Below are 20,140 nucleotides of genomic sequence, written 5' to 3' on the forward strand. Positions count from 1 at the left end.
CTCTTTTTCTTTCTCTTTATATGTGACTGACTGTCTGATTCTCTCTTGCTTTATCTGTGTGACTGCCTGACTCTCTCTCTCTCTCTTTCCCACTCAATCTCAATCTCTCTCCCTCCTCTTTTTCTTTCTCTTTATATGTGACTGACTGTCTGATTCTCTCTTGCTTTATCTGTGTGACTGCCTGACTCTCTCTCTCTCTCTTAATCTATCTCACACACTCTTTACTTCATCTCTTTTGATTTCTGTGGATCTGTCTGAGTCTTTCACTTTCAATCTCTCCTCTTTGTCTTTCTTTTTCTGTGTGAGTCTCTCTCTTTTTTTTCTGTGTTATGCCTGACTCTCTCTCTTTCTCTCTCTCTCTCTCAACCCCTTTCCCTCTCACCCTTTATCTTTTTATTTCTATGGGACTGTCTGATGCTTTCTTTCTTTTTTTCCTGTGTGGAGCCTGACTCTCAATCTCTCTCCTTCCTCTCTTTCTCTTTCTGTGCGACTATCTGACTCTTTCTCCATCAATCTCTCCCCCCTCTCTCTTTGTCTTTCTGTGTGACTGATTTTCTCTCTCTATGTAACCTAATTGATTCTCTCTTTATTCGCTTTATTCTCTCTCTGTCCGTATGACTCTCTCCCCCTCTCTCTTTTTCTGGGTGACTGTCTACGTATTTTTCTTTTAATCTCTCTCTCTTCCCTCTCTTTCTCTGTGAATATCTGTCTCTCTCTCTATTTTTTTTTCTCTGTGTCTGTCTAACTTTCTCCCTCTCCCTCTCTCCACTATCTGTCTAGCTATCTCATTATCTCTATTTCTTTTATTCTTTCTCCTTCTATCTCTCTCAACAAGCATAGTATTCATTTCCTATCCTTTTGAAAAATATTTTACATAATTGGAGGAAATTATCTTTTTTCCTCGATTGCCAATGGCAAATTTGTAATTGAAAATAAATAAAATAAAAATAAGAGGGCGCTGCATAATGAGAATCTCACAGAATCATGTTATTTTGTAGCAAAATGGGATTCTTAAAAGCTTGTGTTTTGGTAGAAAAGGTAATACTGGAAAGACACGAGGGAGAAACCGGTATCGGTATCAATCAACCTATGTCTGTACATGGAGCTAAGGATTGACACTTGGCACATTGAGCAATTTATGCCCCAAAAGCTCCGGTTCATGGCATTTCTCCAACAAGAGAACATATACTCCAACATAAGAATACACACTAAAATTATTAAATAAACACTGCTGTACTCAATGGAAATTTTAACAAGACCCCTGTCAGTCTATCAACAATCACTTTAGAGAACTGAGCCATAACAATGTAAAAACATTTATTTGTTTAGCATAAGGTACATATTTTTTAGGTGAAGTGTAATCAATAAATACTTAAGTTTTAATAATAATAAAAATCAAGTTGATGCTTCTCTAGCTCTTTTATTGTGTTCAAACTCTCTTAAACGGTTAAGTATCCTTTCTTCGTAATCCTGGAGAAAAAAAAATCAATGATCAATGCTTTCACAAAACAAAATTAATGAAATACTCACAATATCTTCAGTGGTTTCTGATGTGGACGATGGAATATCTGAATGATTAGAGTCCATATCCGGGAAGCTTGATACGGGCTGTTGAGAAGATTCCCCCATCGAAGGGAATAAGTTGGGCCGGCAAGTAGGCATTTCCCTGAAAGTAGGCTGGTCCGGCTCACCGATGATATCAACTTTAAGAGGATTTTCAGCAAAGCCACATTCCAACTTTATAACAAATGACTGTAAAAAAAGAACAGACAAATGTTTTTATAAAAATATATTATATGATAAAAGAAATGATGGCAGCATCAATGGATGGGGTCGTCTGAGGGGTTCTTGTATGTCATTGAAGTTGGCAAGAACCTGAGCCGGAAACGAGTAATAATCCTTACCCGATTAAGAATAGGTGATACACTGTTAATGAGCACCTGTTCCTGGGAGAAACAGGTGTCCCTTATGCAAAAAAAAGGTTGCTTGATGTGTCCCGCATAATAGAAGCTTGTTATGTCTTGGCTCCTTAGAGAGAGCATGTAGGCATGCTGCCAGATTTAAAAATGGTTCTCGGACACAATAGTGAGTTTCTAGTTCCACCTTTTAGAGGAAGTGGGTGTTTATGTATTTCTTTTTTTATTTATTATTGAATAGGTTTGTTCAGTGTTTGGTCTGAGTGTGTGTATTTATTAGTGTGACTGTGAGGGGAAGCTAATGCTGAAATATAGTGTCACCATTGCCACTCCAGCAATGTTGGCACCATCAACGCTAATTTAGATTAACTTATTATTATTGTAACTTGTGATGACCATTGAATATAATTGTGATGTTCGTATCGGTGGTGATGGGATTATCGGTCAATTGACCACCGACACGAACATCACAATTATTATTATTGTTTATAGGTCGATGAAGGAATATCGAGCACTCCACTACATGTACATAGGTATAAATGTATTTATTTGTGCGATTGTTTTATAGATGTTAATTTTAGGTTAGAATTGAGTTTCAACCAATACCTTACATAAAGAATAAATAATGAAATTTTTTTCGTATATAAAAAAAATTATTACTTACTGCTTCTATTGGCTGAGATAATTCAATGATGGCACTGTTTTTCTTTTTTTTGTTCATAATGAGATAGTCAACATTTCCATACTAGAACAAAACAGCGATTAACTAAGAGTTTTAATGTTAAACAAATCCATAGGTACCGTAAAGTTAAAAAATTTACCTTGGCAAATATTTTCTTAAGGCTTTCCTCGTCGTACGACAATTTGTTTTCGTTGTTTTCCCATTTCAATTTTATCCGTATCGGTTTGACTACTTTGGCATTGACTGATTCCGAAGTGTTTGACTGCCTCAAAACATTCAAAAGCCTTTCTTCTTTTTCAGCGACCTCTTTGTTCAGCTTGTTCATTTCTTCCAAAAGATGCCTGGACCCTTCTTTCCTAAGTCTATCTATCTCGCTCTAAAAGTAAAAAAAAAATTAATATGTGAAGTATTTCCATTAATTAATGATTATTTAGAGATCTTGAGATGCAGTCTGATGTGATGAACATTTAGAAAAACATTTTCTTTATCGTGCCAAAGTTTCAAACTTTATTGAGATCATCTTCAGGGCCTGGGATTTACAAACATTTTTTAAATTATACAAATACATATAAGATACGAATATGAATTTACACAACGATGTACACAATATAGAAATTTTAAGTTTACATGATTGTATAAATTCATATTCATACTTTGTACACATTTGTATAATTTAAGCAATGTTTATAAATCCCAGGCCCTGAAGATGATCCCAATAAAGTTTGAAACGTGGCACGATAAAGAAAATGTTTTTCTAAATGTGTGCATCTCACAATCTCTAAATAATAATTTTTAAATAGAGAAGATGGTTTTTCATTAGGTTTAAAGATGAAAATAAATTTACCAGAGTGTCACGGTAGGAACTTTTGCTTGCCGTTTCGCTTTTGGCTTGGGCTTGGCGTTCCCTTTCTTCTAAATCACTTTTAAACTTTTTCCTACGCTCGTCAAGCAAATTATTCCTGATCACAGCGGCTTTTCTGGCTTTGTACAGTTTATCATAAACTGGCTTTAAAACAAAAATTATTTAAATAAATCAAATCCATAACACCAAGTTTAGGTTGTGGAAATGTATTAAAATACCCTTGATTTTTCTCCTAGAAGTATTTCAATTGCGACTGAGAGTTCGAGAAAAAGTGTGGCTGCATGAGGATTGTCAGGATTTTTGTCCGGATGGCATTTCAGCGCTTTTTTCCTGTATGCTTTCTTTATCTGAAATAACACAAAACAAGAATGTAATCATTTGAATAATAAAATGTTTATTATGCTAAAGTGGTGCTATATCACTTATTGGATCCGTCTTCCCTTGCGGGTTTGTTGAACTACTCAAACACATTTGGGCCAACCGCCGCTTATCATTGCCGTGAATAGTGAATACGGGCTACTCAAGCAAGTTTGTTGGCGATAATTTTATCTGTACCATATTCACCAGCCATTTGGCGCAAAGAGATAGTGGGAGAAAAACCAACAAAACTGTCACATCCTAACCAGATATTGGCAAAGAATTTTTGGGTATGTGCCGCATTCGGTGGGGATCTCGAAAGTAACAGATCCTCACTGTTGGTACTGACCCTTCTGAGTCTGTTCTTCTATCTGTGACCTCCGCCCAAACACTTGCGTATGATCTTCATTACTACCCCGGCCTCACTGGATACGAAGGATCGGACCATTGAAGCGTATAGCATTGAGGATGCTCAGACTACACTGACAGAGTCCCTCGAATGAGTGAGAAGTGGCAGATAGGAATGGATAGTGTTCGGTGGTGCCTGCATGGGCTTCCTTTACCGAAGGCAGTCACTCTACGGTGTGGTTAGCAATCCCACTTTAAACAAAATCGCCGTTCTTACGCTGGAGAAGCCTCAACACTCTGGGAGATAGAGTCACCTTCTATATCTAGGGAGTGCGTGGGAGACCAGACTGATGCATTTCAGCCACCTTGAGTAGCCCTTTACAAGTGGCATATGGTCTGATGCACAATGCAGACCCAACCACTCGGAATGGGCAAGCAGGCAGGGAGGTTTGTTTGTGCCCTCGGGGCTGGGACAACTCTTCAATGCTCACAGCTGCAACAAACGTTCAGTCATGAATGGAGGTGCGTCATCTCTCATCTTGAGAATCAAAACGTCCGGTAAGACCATGAGCCAGGTGTGGACGCTAAAGATCCTCATTGTTTTTTTAAGGATGACCAAGTATCTGGGAACGCATATCCCTTCTGGGTCCCTCACTAAATATTGTCCAAAGACCCAAAGAGTGACCCAGTGGTTCAGCATGGATCACATACCATCACACAGCATTTGGTTGATCAATTGTTTTCAAAACTTTTATCATAGTCAAAACTTTACAAGAGCAAAGCTAAAAATCAAAATCTTTTTTGTAGTTTCTAATAGAAAAACCTGAAAATCTCGGAGACTTTAAAATTGACATAATCACAAAATTAGGCACGGTTTGTAAACAAAATTTGAAAAAGTCTTTCATTAACTGAGATTTTGACGAATTCTATAATGCAGTTTTTGAGGAAGTACCTACCTCCTGGGCATCCACGTCTGGTCGAACTTCCAGCAGTTCATAGAGGTCTTTTTCCATTAATTTATCCTTGTCCATTTCTTTAAATAAAAATTTGTACCGGCCTCAGTAATAAAAAACAACTGAAATCGTTTATCAACAGCTTCACCGGATGAACCTGCCTGCTAGCCTGACACTGAACTTCAGTGACTGAAGGTTAAAGTCATGTGAAATACAGGTGACCTCATTGAAGTTTCCAAGAAAGCATTGTCCAAGCAAGAATAATATATTTATATAAATATTATATATCTCACAAAAATAGATAAATTTGTAAATAAAAAGTCATTTCAAGAGTTATATGATGTTCCTTAAAAAAATTCTTTTGATCAGAGGTCTATATGTTTTTCTCATTCAAAACAGTTCCTCCAGCCAATACATATCAGATAATTATAAAATTGTCTTCAGTATGGCACTCTTTTTTCTGCAGAATTCCATAATTATTAGGACAATAAAATAAACTCATTACATTGCCCATATAAATAAAAAAGACAAATGTAATAAATTTGATCTTAACTCCATCAATGATATAATCTTCCAATGTATGAGTTCTAACTTTTAATAATAATATATTTACAATTAATCAATTTACAAAAAACTGTTAAAATATAGAAATGTACAATATAAAAGCAAAAATAAGAAAACAAAGGACAAATTTATTTAAATATTACACAATATGTAAAGTAGGAAAATTGCTTAAAAGAATGTTTCAACTAAATATACCCAAAAAAGATCACATTATTTTAAATTTTTAAATTGACATTGTAAAATAATATAACATATTTTAAAATATTATATAAATAATATTAGAAAACAATTACAAAAAAATATGTTGATTAAGTAAGTAAAAATAAGGGTATTTTATTTATTTTAAAGGTACAAATTGTTGTTACTCTTGATCATCATTCTGTGTAGAGGAAAAGAGAGCATGTAGTTAGAGCTTTGGAATTCAATATAAAATAATTTATAGGTTTTAAGAGAGTACGAAGGGACATGTAGCTGTAGTTGAGAGAGGAGGTAAGGACTATCAATGAGATTGTTTAATAATTTAAATATAAAATCAATATCAAAGTAATCCCTTCTTAGTGCCAGTTCGAAAAGTTTAAATTCAGAGCGGATTCCAGGGTAGGCAGAATTCGGAGGAAGATTTTTGTAGGAAAGTTTTTTTAAAAATTTGTTTTGTACAGATTGAAGAAGTTTTTGATAATTTAGATAGAATGGGTTTCCAAACAGGTGTAGCATATTCAATTTTTAAATTCATAGGTGTTCCGGATGATGAAACCTAGCATCTTCATAGATCTATTTTTTATTGAAGAAATATGTTCTTTAAACTTGAGCTTTTGATCAAAAAGTACACCAAGATCCTTTACGACCTCAACTCGCGTTAAAAGAGCATCATGGAGAGTATAGAGATAAATAAAAGGTTGTTTCTTATGAGAGAATGTAATTGTGTAGCATTTGGAAACATTAAGAGCAAGTTTGTTATTAGAGCACCAGGTTAGCACATTATTGATAGAATTTTGTAATTGTAAGCAATCGGAAGGAGAAGTGATTATGGAATAGATTTTCAGATCATCAGCAAATAATAAAAATTGAGCAGAAGGAAGAGCAAGATGGATATCATTAATAAATAAGAGAAACAAAACTGGTCCAAGATGAGACCCTTGCCAGACTCTCAAGGAAGCCGCAAAGGGACATGATTTAAATGATTTTATTTTGACTATTTGTTTTCTGTCCGAGAGAAAGCTGGATAACCAATTCAAGATAGTTCCGGTGAAACCATAATCCATTAGTTTCCTTAACAGTATTGTGTGATTTACTTTATCAAAAGCTATTATATATAGCTATATTAGAAATAAATTAAGTTTTATAGACATAATAAAATAATAATAAAATAAATAATAACAGTAATAAAACATAAAAAAAGATACCAACCTTCCAGCTTTCCCTCGTTGTATGCAAAGTGGAGAACGTATCATTCTGACTGTGAAACATATTTTGGTCGACTGTCGCACTTTGCAACCCTTTAGGCAAAGCTTTTGAGTGATTTAAAGGAGTTACTGGGTCCCCAGTGTTTCTTTCGAAGAGCACTTTTCAGCTTTCTCAAATTTATTGGAATTTATAATGAGATTTAGGCCTTTTCCCAAATTGTTGTATCACTAAATGTTTGTCTGCTAATGTTTGAATGAGAGTTGTGCGTGCAAGATTTCTTTTTTTTTTTTCAGGAATTTTTGAGACTGCCGGAGCGGAAAAAAGTAATAGAAGAAAATACGAATGGCAGGGTAATAAACTGCAATGACCAAAATCGCAATTTAAAGAAGAAAGATAGCTCCCTCCAAAAAAAGAGGATAAAGAAAAAGAAGTGTTATTGTGTTTTTGTTTCTTATTATTGTTAAGTAGCATTAGTTTATCATATTTGAATGGAAGAATAACGATAAGCCTATACTCATGCTGAGACTGTTGCTAGTCTGACCCCATTATTATTATTATTATTGGCCATTCAAGCCTATGGGAAATGTTTAAATTATGGAACAAAAATTTGACTAACCTTAAGCTGGCCAGTTATAAAAAATAAATAAATAATTTTTTTTATTTATTGTAGTTAATTAAGTGGAGGTTACCGACAATGGAGTTATATCAGCTCCCATTGAACTGTGAGAGCAAATGATTTCAACTTTTTTTAAATTGGGTTTTCCTATTGTCCATATACAGGGTGGCCCCAATCGATTCAGCCACACATCTTATAGGGAATTGAATGCTGAGTAAAAAAGGTCCTATGAACCTGTGTCCGTAAACCCTTCAGTTCCGAGCTACAGGCAAAAAACCACGTTTTTTGACCTTATTCGTGAAATTGTTAGTAAACCATTAGCCTGACCGTAAAACAGCTCGAAACAACATCAGTAGAGGATTAATTTCTGCGTCGAATGAAATTAAAGCCAGCCTGATCGGCCGAAAATTTGATTTTTGGCAATTTTGCGAAGTTAGGAGGTGAAGGGGTACATAAAATTCACTATTTCTGACATTTTTATCGAAAATTCACAACTTGAACACCCTATCAAAAAATTCTCGTTACAAACTTTGTTTGTTAGTGATCGAATTCTCCGTCACATTAGACCAACCCCAATCCGATTCATGAAACATTCTAACTTTGGCTAATTTACTGCTTTTCACCCAAATCGAATGTTACTGTTTTCTGATGGGTAAGACGTTCAGATTTTTCGTACATTATTTCATTCAGTAGGGGGTACCCATCAGAAAACAGTTCAAGTTGTGAATTGTCGATAAAAATGTCAGAAATGGTGAATTTTGTGTACCTCTTCGCAAAATCGCCAAAAATCAAATTTTCAGCCGATCAGGCTGAAACTGAAGGGTTTGCGGACACTTTTTTACTCAGCGTTCAATTTCCTATAAGATCTGGAGGTGTGGCTGAATCGATTGGGGCCACCCTGTATATAATTCCGTGGCGGTCGTGAATAAGTAGGTAAGTCGACAACTCGAAAATGAGTTAACAGTAGTATCGGAATGTTCCCTTGTAGCTTTATGTCGTGTATAAGTCGGTAACTTCAATTCCCAATAGAAACCTGGATATAGAGATGTACATTTTTAGGTATCTTCAAGTATGTAATGTAATGCCAAACATAAAAACGGTCCTACTGAAAAATTGAAAATTTCGAATTACCTACTTATTCACGACCGCCACGGCATTAATCAAATTTTTTTTACTGGAATCCTCACTGCTTCAGTCTGTTAGTCACCCATATTTAGAGGTGGGTTTATACATTACAATGTAATAAACTAATACAAATAAATAAATATATTATATTTGTTTATAACAATCATATTATATAACATTAGTGAAAATAAATATATGCATTTAAAAAATGAACTCGGTAAGGAATGCATGATTTGAAGTTCATTTAGTTTTTTTGGCTTGCTCCGACGAGAAGAATTAAATCATTCAACTGTTCTACATTATTTTGGTTAAGGCCAAAACGTTCAATCTGAAATAAAGAGAATAAATTAGAATAATCATCCACATTGTTATTTACAATTACTCACTCCTTGGTGGTACGCTTGAACATCTAAAAGAAGCTGGAGCCTTATTTTGTTATCGTCACTCGTTCTACGATCGTTCGGTTGGATGACATTACTCGATCGATCCCTTGCCTTCTTCAACCTCCGGAGGCTCTCTTCAGTTTTCTGCATCGAATTCAATACGTCATCAACCGACGAGTAATATCTATTAACATAGAAGCAAAATTAAACATTTTTTTAACATTATTACTTCTTATTGTGGAATAATTCAATTACTGTTTTGTCACTGTAGAAAACATCGTTTGAAGCCATGATCTAGTGTTTCGGTTTGATTTGTGTTTTTCATAAAATTGTGTTGGGTTTTCTAAAAGTGTGGTCACATAGGCGCACGGCTTTGTCGGCGAATCTCTGTTCGTTCTTCTGTACAACCTTGGTATGTCATTGACTTGACGAAGAACTGATATACTCTCACTGCTTAATATTCTAATAATTGAACTGCTAATGTTGCTCATTTCATTCTTAAGCTGTTCTTCACCTTCACCTAAACTCACTTTAAACAACAAAAATTAACGCTTGAAGTTAAGAAGAAAAATTTATCCCTTACATTTCATACGATTTGTCGTGTCTTCTGACAACTTTGTTAGTTGATTTAACACTATTGTTTGAAATTCTGGGAGTTTCTTGATTAAAAATTCGACATCGGTATAGAAATATACTAGGAAGTCTATATCGGTTTTTGATGCCTCAGAATTCTACAGAATATGTAAAAATTAATTTATTATGTAAACAAATCAATCCTGATAGACAAGACATACTGGTTTAGTAACTTCATTTATCCAAGTAACATAGCGAGAAATGATTTGTAACGACAGTTTCCAAAATTTGTGTGCCAACGGTTGCAAGAAGACACCAGGTGCCCAACATCTGTGTAAACAGCGCCAAACATGCTCGGTGGCAACTAACTTCCATTCGTTTGATATTGACTTCCAGTCACTCTGAGCGAAACTAGATTCTATATCTTTTGCAATCTCTTGAAACCTAATATTTAAAAGGAAACTTTTAATTATGATATTATCATATAAGCGCTTAAGTTCCCCACCAGCATTGGAAAGAGAAGAAGGGAGCCATGGAAAAGAAAGCAGCTGGGTCAGGACCGAAGTTGGTCAAATATAAAACAAGGTGTAGAGATTAGTGACCGTTAATCGATAGTTATTCAGATATCGTGAGATGCGGTCGGGTGTGATGTAGGTTTCAGAAAAACATTTTCTTTATCGTGCCAACGTTTCGATCTTTTATTGAGATCATCTTCAGGGCTCAAAGTGTTTGTCTTCTGTGTAATTGTGCCATCCTTGTGTGTCTCAACACGACACACAAGGATGGCACAATTACACAGAAGACAAACACTTTGAGCCCTGAAGATGATCTCAATAAAAGATCGAAACGTTGGCACGATAAAGAAAATGTTTTTCTGAAACCTACATCACACCCGACCTCATCTCACGATATCTGAATAACTATAAAACAAGGGTTGGTTTTGTGCAGTAATATTTTAACAGAATAAAGGAAAAAATGTACGAGGACGAGGGAAACGAGATAATGACTGGGGACAGGCATGCCGGAGGAGACAAACTGGGAAAAGGCCATCTTGGATTGAGTGATCACCCTAACTTAAATTTTAAAGTGGTTTTGGTGTGTGAAAAATATACCTGAGTTGAAAATAAATGGGGAGACTCCATTTATCCATAAAAGTACTGAAACTAGTATGAGAGTTTAGTTCAAAAAGTGTTTCTTCATCGCATTTTTCATAAAGTGTAGAAAGGAAAGCCAAAGTTTCGCTGTATCTCTACAATATAAACATTTTAATATTACAACATAGGAAAAAAAATAGTGAGAAATAGTGAGCATACCTGATAAAATACATCTGGGTCCCCCGCAGCGTAAATTGAAGGGAGATTTAATTCTAACCGTTTTACAACTTCTGGCCAAAAACTCCTCAAGAAAAACTTGCATCTATTTTCTTTTAAATTCCTACCAATTAAATTAAGTGTTTTAAAATGAATAATGACCAAATTATAATTATAACTTCAAATTAAACTCACTTATTAAATTCTGAGGAAACATCCAATAAAATTTTCATATTATTTTCAAGAAATTCGATAATTTTATCGTACAAGGCAGCCAAACCTCTGGGCAACGACCGTAGATTGTTTTCGTTTATTAATTTTTCCATTACTGGTGATACTATTTTATTTTGGTACAATCTAAAATTCACAAACTATTATATTAAAAGTAGCTGTGTGAACTCTATCAACTCATTCCAAATCTTATTTATTTAAACCAATTCACCTTTAATCTAAGGTATTGGTTGAGATGAAAAAGCAAATGTCACCTACGACCTTTAGCTCAAGACACGACTGCTCTAACACCTGAGCTATTGTGACTCAAGTGAATAGAGCAGCAATATATTGAGCCGAAGGTCATGGGTTCAAATAATGCTTGTGACATTAGCTTTTTCATCTCAACCAAGACCTTAGATTAAAAGTATAACTAAATAAAATAATTAATACGGGCAAGTATGACTGCTAAATACATATGAATTTTATTTATTATTGAACAATGTCAATTCTACAAAAACCACAGTAATAAAATTACCTTTCTGCATTTTCAAGTTTGTCAAGAGTATGGTAAAAGTCGAGCGACTGACCAAGCATTCCTCTCCCAGCTTCACCTGAAGAGAGAGCCTCAAGGAATATTTTGTCCACACATCCAATCAAAAGATTTCCGACATACTCAAAATCCTTTAAACAAAACAAATATTTAAAAATTGTGACGCTACAAAATCAAATTATACATACTTCTAAATCATTTTGACTAAGGTCTTTACGGCATTTCTGGACGTGAAATTCCAACTGGCAAAATTCGGTCGTGGCCCGTTCCAATAATAGTAAATTGACAGAAGAATCTCCCTCAGTAGAAGAAGATAGAATGGTTTTGAGTTTTTTTAACGACACATGAACACGGCTAAGGCTTCTCAAACTACGTTTCTTTTCCCGTAGTTCATGTCGTAAAACCAAATGATTTGATATCTCACTCATGGCACTGTCAAGACTAAATCGGACTTGCTGAAATGATACAAACATAAACGTTTAAAAATTAAAAAAAAAAGTTCTGAATCTCTTACCAGAAGTTCTTCCCTGAGTTGTCCTAAAGGTGTTTGTATTTTTTTTATAGCCTTGTCCAAACCGATCAGATTGCTGGATAAATTGACAAAATCCGCATAGTCCTTGTTTATGAGGTCAATCAGAGCTGATCTTAAAACTTTAAGGTAAACACCCAAGTCATCCCTCATTGTTTCGAGATTGGCCTTGTTTCGATGATCTTTGAGAAACTTGTCAACGGAAAATGAATCCTGAAACAATCATCCAATCAATTCAAGCCTAAAATGAGAGCTTTCATATTTTCATCCAACTATGTACATTTATTACATTTATAATAATGTGACAGTAAGTTTAATGGGAGGAATATTAATAGTTAAAGAGGTGTTTCTTTTAAAATAATTGTATAACAACCAGTGGGTATTAACAATGATCTTTTTAAGAAACATTGAAAAAAAAAATTCAAGTAAATTTTTACATACAGGCAAAGCCTATTAAAAATGGGATAATGTGGCCACAAGGGTTTTACAACTTGATACGATGCTCACCACTGTAAGGAAAAGGTCCCAGGTTCAAGTTCAGAGCTACTGGATTCGAACTCATTGGACTTACAAATGGGCTTTTAGAAAAATGGAATAGTATAATATTAAAACCAATTTAAAAAATATTGATATTTATATTATATAAACATTCATAAATATACGTACAAAATATAAAGGAATAGAGGGAATATTAAACAGTTGGTTATTTGAGGATTACTGATTTGGGATTTAAAGAGCGATGGTTTGTTACTAAAATCAAGATCTGAGTGTGCATTTAAAGGGCTATTTTTAAGGTAGTTGCTTTTGTGGGAAGGAAGGAAGAACATTTTGTTGAACCTCGAGACATTTGGAAGATTGAAGGTAAGAAGAGAGAGAAGTGTAGTAGAATTGGTCATACTGTTGAAGAATTTGTACAAAAAGATTGAAGTAGGTTCGTCTGTTCTTGTGAATTAGTAAGTTAAAGAGGTCTAACAAAGGTGTAAAGTCATGTGCAAGTCAAGGGATTTTGAATTTATAGGCCACATATTTAGGAATTTATTTTGATTCAAATGATTTGATATGGTTATTGAATGAAGAAGAACAAAATAAAGAGGCATAATTTACATAGAACCGTGTAGGAACTAGTATAGAAGTTTGTGTAAGTTAGCATGCAAGTCAGTGCTTTGGATATATTGCCAAGAGATTTGTAAGACAATCAAATGATGATGGATATTAGGAAACGGGTTTTTTGTTCACCAAGTACTGTGACCTTCTGGCTTATTGTACTTTCCTAGTTCCTAGTTCAGAACAATCAACTCGATCTTTCGAAAAAGTACTAGAACATTTAGTTTTTAAATTTCATTTGTTCCCTTAGTGATTACAGATTTTCACAATTATTTGCATCAACTGTACACTTTTATATTTTAATTTTAATGAAACATTGTCAAGATGATTGATTAGTATTTACAAATTTGTTCAACAAGCCTAAATTAATTGAATTTATAAATTTAAAATTATTTTCTTTGAATTTTGTAACCAACTTGTGTTCAATTATTAGCCATTTTTCTCCACCTAATAGGACTTCCTCCATGAATGCCGATCATCTTTGAGGTTCAAAGTACAGTCATAAATAATATGCTTCCAATTTTGTCATTCGCATTGCACGGGCACTCAGGGCCATCGATGATCTTAAATCGATGAAGATATGAAAAGTTTTTACCATGTCCTGTATTGGTTTTGATCGATCGTGATATTTCCATTCTTATTCTTTGTTTTATGCCAAGAAAAAATAGTTTGGTTACTGCAGCCTGCATTGTTGTTCATTCATTTTCCCACTTTGCCAAGGACCATTTGGTAGATGATGGGTTTTGGTCTGCGAGTCAATGAACTCGCGAGTGAAGACAGGCCCAGTAGTGGCTGTGTACCGGTTAAGGTCCATCTGTGTGGCCATATTTTCGAGGTAACTTTTTGGTGCTTTTGTAAAGTTGTCATCTTCTGCAGCTTCCTTTGCCATAGTGTCTGCTTGTTCATTCCCCAATATGCGCTTTTATCCACTGTAATGTTATTGTAAGTTATTCCTGAGAACTTTCAATTACCTATAGATTTATGTATTCAGATTTAAGTGATTCGATTTATCTTTGATCATATTCAGTGCAACCATACTATCTGTATGTATTTTTGCAGTTCTATTTGTCACATTTTCTTCTGTATTTATTTTTCAAAACCCACCCACATTGTGAGAAGTTCCGTTTGATTATTGCTGCACCAATTAGCTAATTTCAATTTTGTTGTCAATCCTTTCCCCTTTGTTATGTCTCTGTTGAGCTGTTGCTTCACATTCAAAGATGATATGAATGGCAGTTTCTTCCTCCTCATTGCATAATCTATAAATGGGGTCATCATTGAATATACACATGTTGTATAGATGTTTTCTCACCGTGCCCTGTCACTCCTCTGACTTTAGCCCCTAGACCCTGCAGCAGGGAGTTTGCCAGTCTGGGTTAGGGTTGTTTTGGGTGCCCATCTCCTCTAGAATTTATCCACTTCTACTTTTAACTTTTTTGGATCTACTCTTTGATGGAGGATTCTGTTTGCTTTTGGTATCCAAAGAATAGGACAGGGCTTCTATTTGTCTTGCACGTCCTCCTCAGGCTAGGGATAAGGTAAAAGAGGCGGCCACAAGGCCTACTGCACCTAGACCTGAATAGATCTATTGTGCTCCTTCCTCTGGCTAGTGTATCTGCTTTTTCGTTTCCCAAAATTCCGTTATATCCTGGTACCCGAGATCTCATCCGGCTGTAGTCAAACGAGTTATGTAGAGTTTAATTTGTTGTCATGTATGATATCTAAGTCTTTTATTTCAGTCTGTCTGCTGAGGAGAGTGATATTTAAAGTATAGTCAAACTAGACGGTTTATTTTTACGAGAGTAAGTGATAATATTGCATTCACTCTCAACAACTATGGAAATAAAACTTTCATTACTATTAACAATAAAATGACTTTGTTTCCAAGAATCGTCAAAACAGGAAGCCCAGCTTAAACAGGATTCTCGGGTGTCATTTCTACCCGCTATCTATATGGAGGCAAGAAATTGCATTCTCCAACTAGGTGGGACACATGAACAACTTTTCTCTACATTCCAGACATATATGCCCGATTTAGCCCAAAAGTAAGTGTCTGTGTGTCAACCTCGCTGGCTTATTAATCAAGTGAGGATGACCCCCCTTCTACAAGTCAGATCCTCTACGGCCACCTATGCTCTGTACTATGTTGATGACCTATTTAATAGGTCGTAATTTTCCATTTTGCTTGCTTGACAATAAATTAATTATAAAAAAGAAATAAATACTATTTGGAGATCGTGAGATGCGGTCTTGTGTGATGTAGGTTTAGAAAAACATTTTCTTTATTGTGCTGTTTCTTTCTTTCTTTAGATCATCTTCAGGGCCTGGGATTTATAAACATTGTTTACATTATATAAATACATGTAAGATGTGAAAATGAATTTATACAATGATGTACAAAAAGTAGAAATTTTAGGTTTAATCAAAGTAGTTGTACTAACTCAAAGTGTGTGTTTTCTGTGTAGATGTGTCACGGTTGTGTATCGTGTTGGTCATGTTAATAATATATAAATGTTTTTTTGTTTGATTTTAAAGGAATGGGGAAGGAAGTTGAGATAGAAATTCATTTTTTTATGAGTAGTCGGCCGCTTTGAGATGAAAGGGACCAACAATGGGAAAAAATGGTAATGGTTTTTCATCCGGGCTTAGTTAACTTGTTAAATTATTAGGGAAAGGAAGGACAAATTGTTACTGATTTAGACTATAGAAATTGTTTGATGTGTGATGATTGCTTTATATGTCGTATTATATGTTTTGTGCGTTATTGATACCGAATTTGATTTGGGCTGAGTTTGCATATGTTTGTTCAGTAATCGATGCTGTGTTTATCTCTGTTGATATAAACCGTTTCTAAAAAGTTGGTGTTGGTGTTTTTTCTGAACCTACATCACACAAGGCCACAAACACCACACAAGACTACATCTCACGATCTCCAAATCATCATTAATCAACGGTTAATAAATACTACAAAAAATAGAAATAAACTTGACTCTAACAACAAGAAGATTAAAATTATAATAAATTTCTGTAATTTTAAATATTTTAAAGTTTTAACACTGATTTTTTAGGTGTCCTAACTGGTTTTTGAACCACAATTTTGATTGCAACAATGATTTTACATGTCTGTTCAGAACATTGATTCTCTACAGGCAAGAAGAATTAGATTTGACTATATTTTTCTGTACAAATTAATAAATAACGTGATCTCAAGTCCTGAACTAGTTTCTTATATAAGGTTCAATGTATGTAAATACAAAATTTTAATTTATCGTCATTCACTGTCCCTCACTTCTTCAATTCAGTTCCACTCTCCCATTGTCAAACATTAAAATAGTACTAAATATCTATTATAGTGCTAAGGGTGAAAATATCTGTTCTATTTCAAAGTTTTATTCACAGGGCAAATCATCTCTCTTTTTTTAAAATACAAATCTTGAAATTTACAAAGCCATTTTTGTCTGTCGACTATAACTGTTTATGTGATTTATTTTGTGAATTTATAACACTGGCACTTTGCGTTCATTTTTCAGAATGTATGAGTAGAATTATATCATATTTGATTAACTATGATCAAAAATGATTTTATTAAGAAAGTATGTACATTTGAGGTGAAAGGGGATGACAATGGGAAGAGGGTAATGGCTTTTCGTTTGAGCTTAGTTATCTTTCCAGGATTATTACGGAAAGGACGGATAAATTCTTACTGATTTAGACAACGTAGGTTTTATATGTTGCATTATATATTTTGTGTGTTATTAATAATGATTTTGATTTGATAGCATGGCTGCAGCTGAGTTTACATGTGTCTGTTCGGTAAATTATCTGTGTTGATGTAAACCATTTCTAAAAATTCACTAATTTCGTGGTCCGCTTGACCAATTAATATATTACAATTAATTAAGGTTTTTAGTTGAGATAAAAAAGTCAATGGCACGAGCGGGATCAAGCGGATCGAGGTCACGATAGCTCAAGTGGTAGAGCAGCGGCGTATCAAGCCGAAGATCGTGGGTTCGCATCCTGCTCGAGCCATTGACTTTTTATCTCAACTAAAAACCTTAATTAATTGTAATATTTCTAAAAAGTTGGATGATTTTTCTAAACCTGCATCACACAAGACCACAGACACCACACAAGACTACATCTCACAATATCCAAATCATCATTAATTAACAGTCACTAAATACTACAAAAAATAGAAATAAACTTGACTAAGAACAAGAAGATTAAAGTAATAATCAATTTCTGTACTTTTAAATAATTTCAGCACAATTATGTTCAAATATTAATTTGTAATGATTTTTTTGCTCATAAGATTGTAGATGTGGCGACATTGACAGGTTGTCACTGATAATGATTTGATGAGGTTTGCCTGCAGACAGGCCTTTCTAAGCTCTTTTCCACTGGTGAAAGTTGGCTAATTTTCGCAATCTTTTCTACCAACGGGTGTAAAATTTTAGAAAAAAATTTGCATTTACAAACGAAAACCGTTTAAACGGCGAAATTTCACCTTGACGAAGCTGGAGCTGTCGAAACACAAATTTGACGGGCCGAGTGGAACGACCGAGTCCTCTTTGTCGGCCTCCATCTCCTGCGAGGCTTTCCTTCGGGAAAAACTAGGAGGTGGATTGGAAAAAAAATTAAAATAAAATAAAACCAGTCGGTGGCGAAGAAAATATAAAATAAAAAAAGACCCGCCCGATGAGGGTTTAAAAGAAAACGAAACCTCTCCGATGATTAACCACGTCACCCTTTATCGTACTGCTGACTGACAGGCACGCCAGCGAAGGGGCAATTCATTTTCTATGACTGTACCTCATGAAACATAAAAAAAACTAGCTAATAGAAAATCAATTGCTTTTGTATACAATCAAAGTTTTAAAATTATAAGACCTAATTTATAATTAATCAATGCATTAAGTACATTCTACTCCAAGTTTAAAAGTTTAGATTGGGGTGGAGAAATTGTGACAGCCTGCCAGGCAAAGACAAATTTTAATTTAAATTCTATTTTCACTTTTATTTTAATCAAAAACCTATGCAAAAGCCTATGTTTCAGTCATATAATCACCAGAGTAATCAATTTATATATAAATATATATTTTTTTAAATTGCTACTTTTTTTTTTTAAATCCTTCTCCCGGACGTTAAAAGAAAATGTTGATTGATTTAAGAAATTTATAAATTAAATCCAAGACCTTCATGTTGTTACTTGCCAACAGTGTTTCAAGATTTATTGGACCCATTATACTGGGGTCCCTATACAGATCATCCAATAATTGTTTCCTCTGGTTATTGTACTCTGGGCATTGTAATATTAGATGACTGGGATTTGATGGACTGTCGCAAATTGGACAGTTAGGGGAAGTGGTTATTCCAATTCTATGCCTATAACTCCCCCACAGGCCATGGTTAGTTTTGATTCTGAAAATAGTAGAGTAGAATTCCTTTTGCCTGCCTCCTTCCAAAAACCACGGCTTTGCTTTAAGCTTTGGAAATAAAGCTCGATAGTAATCGCCAGCTGTTGCTGAGCTGTATTCTTTATCCCATAGATTGGAACACAATTTGTTCAAAAAAAAATTTTCCCTTTCAACGAAGGAACTTTCAACTGATGGGATACACCATATACAGTGGCCTCCTTCACCAACGCGTCCACTGTTTCGTTATGAAGAATACCCGCATGACCTTTAATCCAGCATATTATCACAGTTTTTCCATCTTTTTTTAGCTCAAAAATCTTTCGGTAAACATCAGCAATGATATAATTATTAACTTTGCAGCTTGGGGATACATTACTTATACTATCTACAGCGCTTCGACAGTCCGTTAATATGCAGAATTTAGTTTCATTCCTTTTTTTTATGTATTCAAGCGCTTTAGCTATGGCGGTTAATTCCGCAGTGTAGACAATAATTGAGTTTGGCAGAGCATACTGTTCTTTATGTTCACTTTTGTAATCGAAAATAGCACAACCTGCCCTGCCATCCAAGAGTGATCCATCCGTAAAAATTTGCCGGTGGTCTGGATAGTTTTCATTTTATAATATTGGTAGAAATCTGTTTGCATGGTTCTCCTCTTATGTAAATAACAAGTATCAAATTATTACAATTAAGCAATGTCAGTTTTTCAAATATGCTTCTTCTATTATTCCACAAGGCTATGATCTTGTTCCACTTTTGTTTCTTCTATTTATTAACAACATTTCAGCTGTTTTTCTGGCACTCAATTTCTAAGGTTCGCTGATGTTCTTAAACTATTTAAGGCCGATAAATCAAGTCATACATCCAGACAGCTTACTTCTCTTCACACACAGTGCTCTTTGAATAATACTTTTTATCTCTAAATCTTTTTTCTAGAATTACAAGCTCTTTTGCCTTAAACTTCACCTATTCTATTAATAATGAAACTTTTCCTAAAATTGATGCAATTAAAGATTTAGGTATTCACTTTAACTATCAATTGTCCTTCAGTCACTGCATTTGCTCTAAAGCTCTATAAATTGTGTTTTTAATTTACTAGTGAATTTTTTTTTAATATAGAAATATTGAAACCACACTTTTACATATTTTGTTCGACCAATTATTGAATTTTCTTCTATTGTTTAGTCTCCTCACTACTCCTCTCAAATCAAGAATATCAAAACGTTTTAACACT

At 34.5% G+C, this 20,140-nt stretch overlaps 2 protein-coding genes across 2 annotated transcripts; both read right to left on the reverse strand.

The window, feature by feature from the left end:
• Positions 1-1,300: 1,300 nt before the first annotated feature.
• On the reverse strand, positions 1,301-5,286 carry LOC106666304 (dnaJ homolog subfamily C member 17). The gene is made up of 7 exons (XM_014393388.2): positions 5,122-5,286; positions 3,679-3,807; positions 3,443-3,604; positions 2,738-2,974; positions 2,581-2,661; positions 1,531-1,752; positions 1,301-1,470 (listed from the first exon to the last, which is right to left on the reverse strand). The coding sequence occupies exons 1-7, from the start codon at positions 5,194-5,196 to the stop codon at positions 1,396-1,398; spliced, it is 981 nt and encodes a 326-aa protein (XP_014248874.1). The 5' UTR covers positions 5,197-5,286; the 3' UTR covers positions 1,301-1,395.
• A 3,709-nt stretch (positions 5,287-8,995) lies between these two features.
• Positions 8,996-18,240, reverse strand: LOC106666397 (conserved oligomeric Golgi complex subunit 2). The gene is made up of 12 exons (XM_014393575.2): positions 17,997-18,240; positions 12,371-12,598; positions 12,045-12,311; positions 11,842-11,987; positions 11,289-11,450; positions 11,097-11,217; positions 10,896-11,032; positions 10,005-10,227; positions 9,794-9,941; positions 9,466-9,739; positions 9,214-9,394; positions 8,996-9,155 (listed from the first exon to the last, which is right to left on the reverse strand). Exons 1-12 carry the CDS (start codon positions 18,072-18,074, stop codon positions 9,072-9,074), a joined length of 2,049 nt encoding a protein of 682 aa, XP_014249061.1. The 5' UTR covers positions 18,075-18,240; the 3' UTR covers positions 8,996-9,071.
• Positions 18,241-20,140: the final 1,900 nt, after the last annotated feature.

The sequence above is a fragment of the Cimex lectularius genome, unplaced genomic scaffold (genome assembly GCF_000648675.2).
Source record: "Cimex lectularius strain Harlan isolate CLEC.00 unplaced genomic scaffold, Clec_2.1 scaffold124, whole genome shotgun sequence".
Lineage (NCBI taxonomy): Eukaryota > Metazoa > Arthropoda > Insecta > Hemiptera > Cimicidae > Cimex > Cimex lectularius.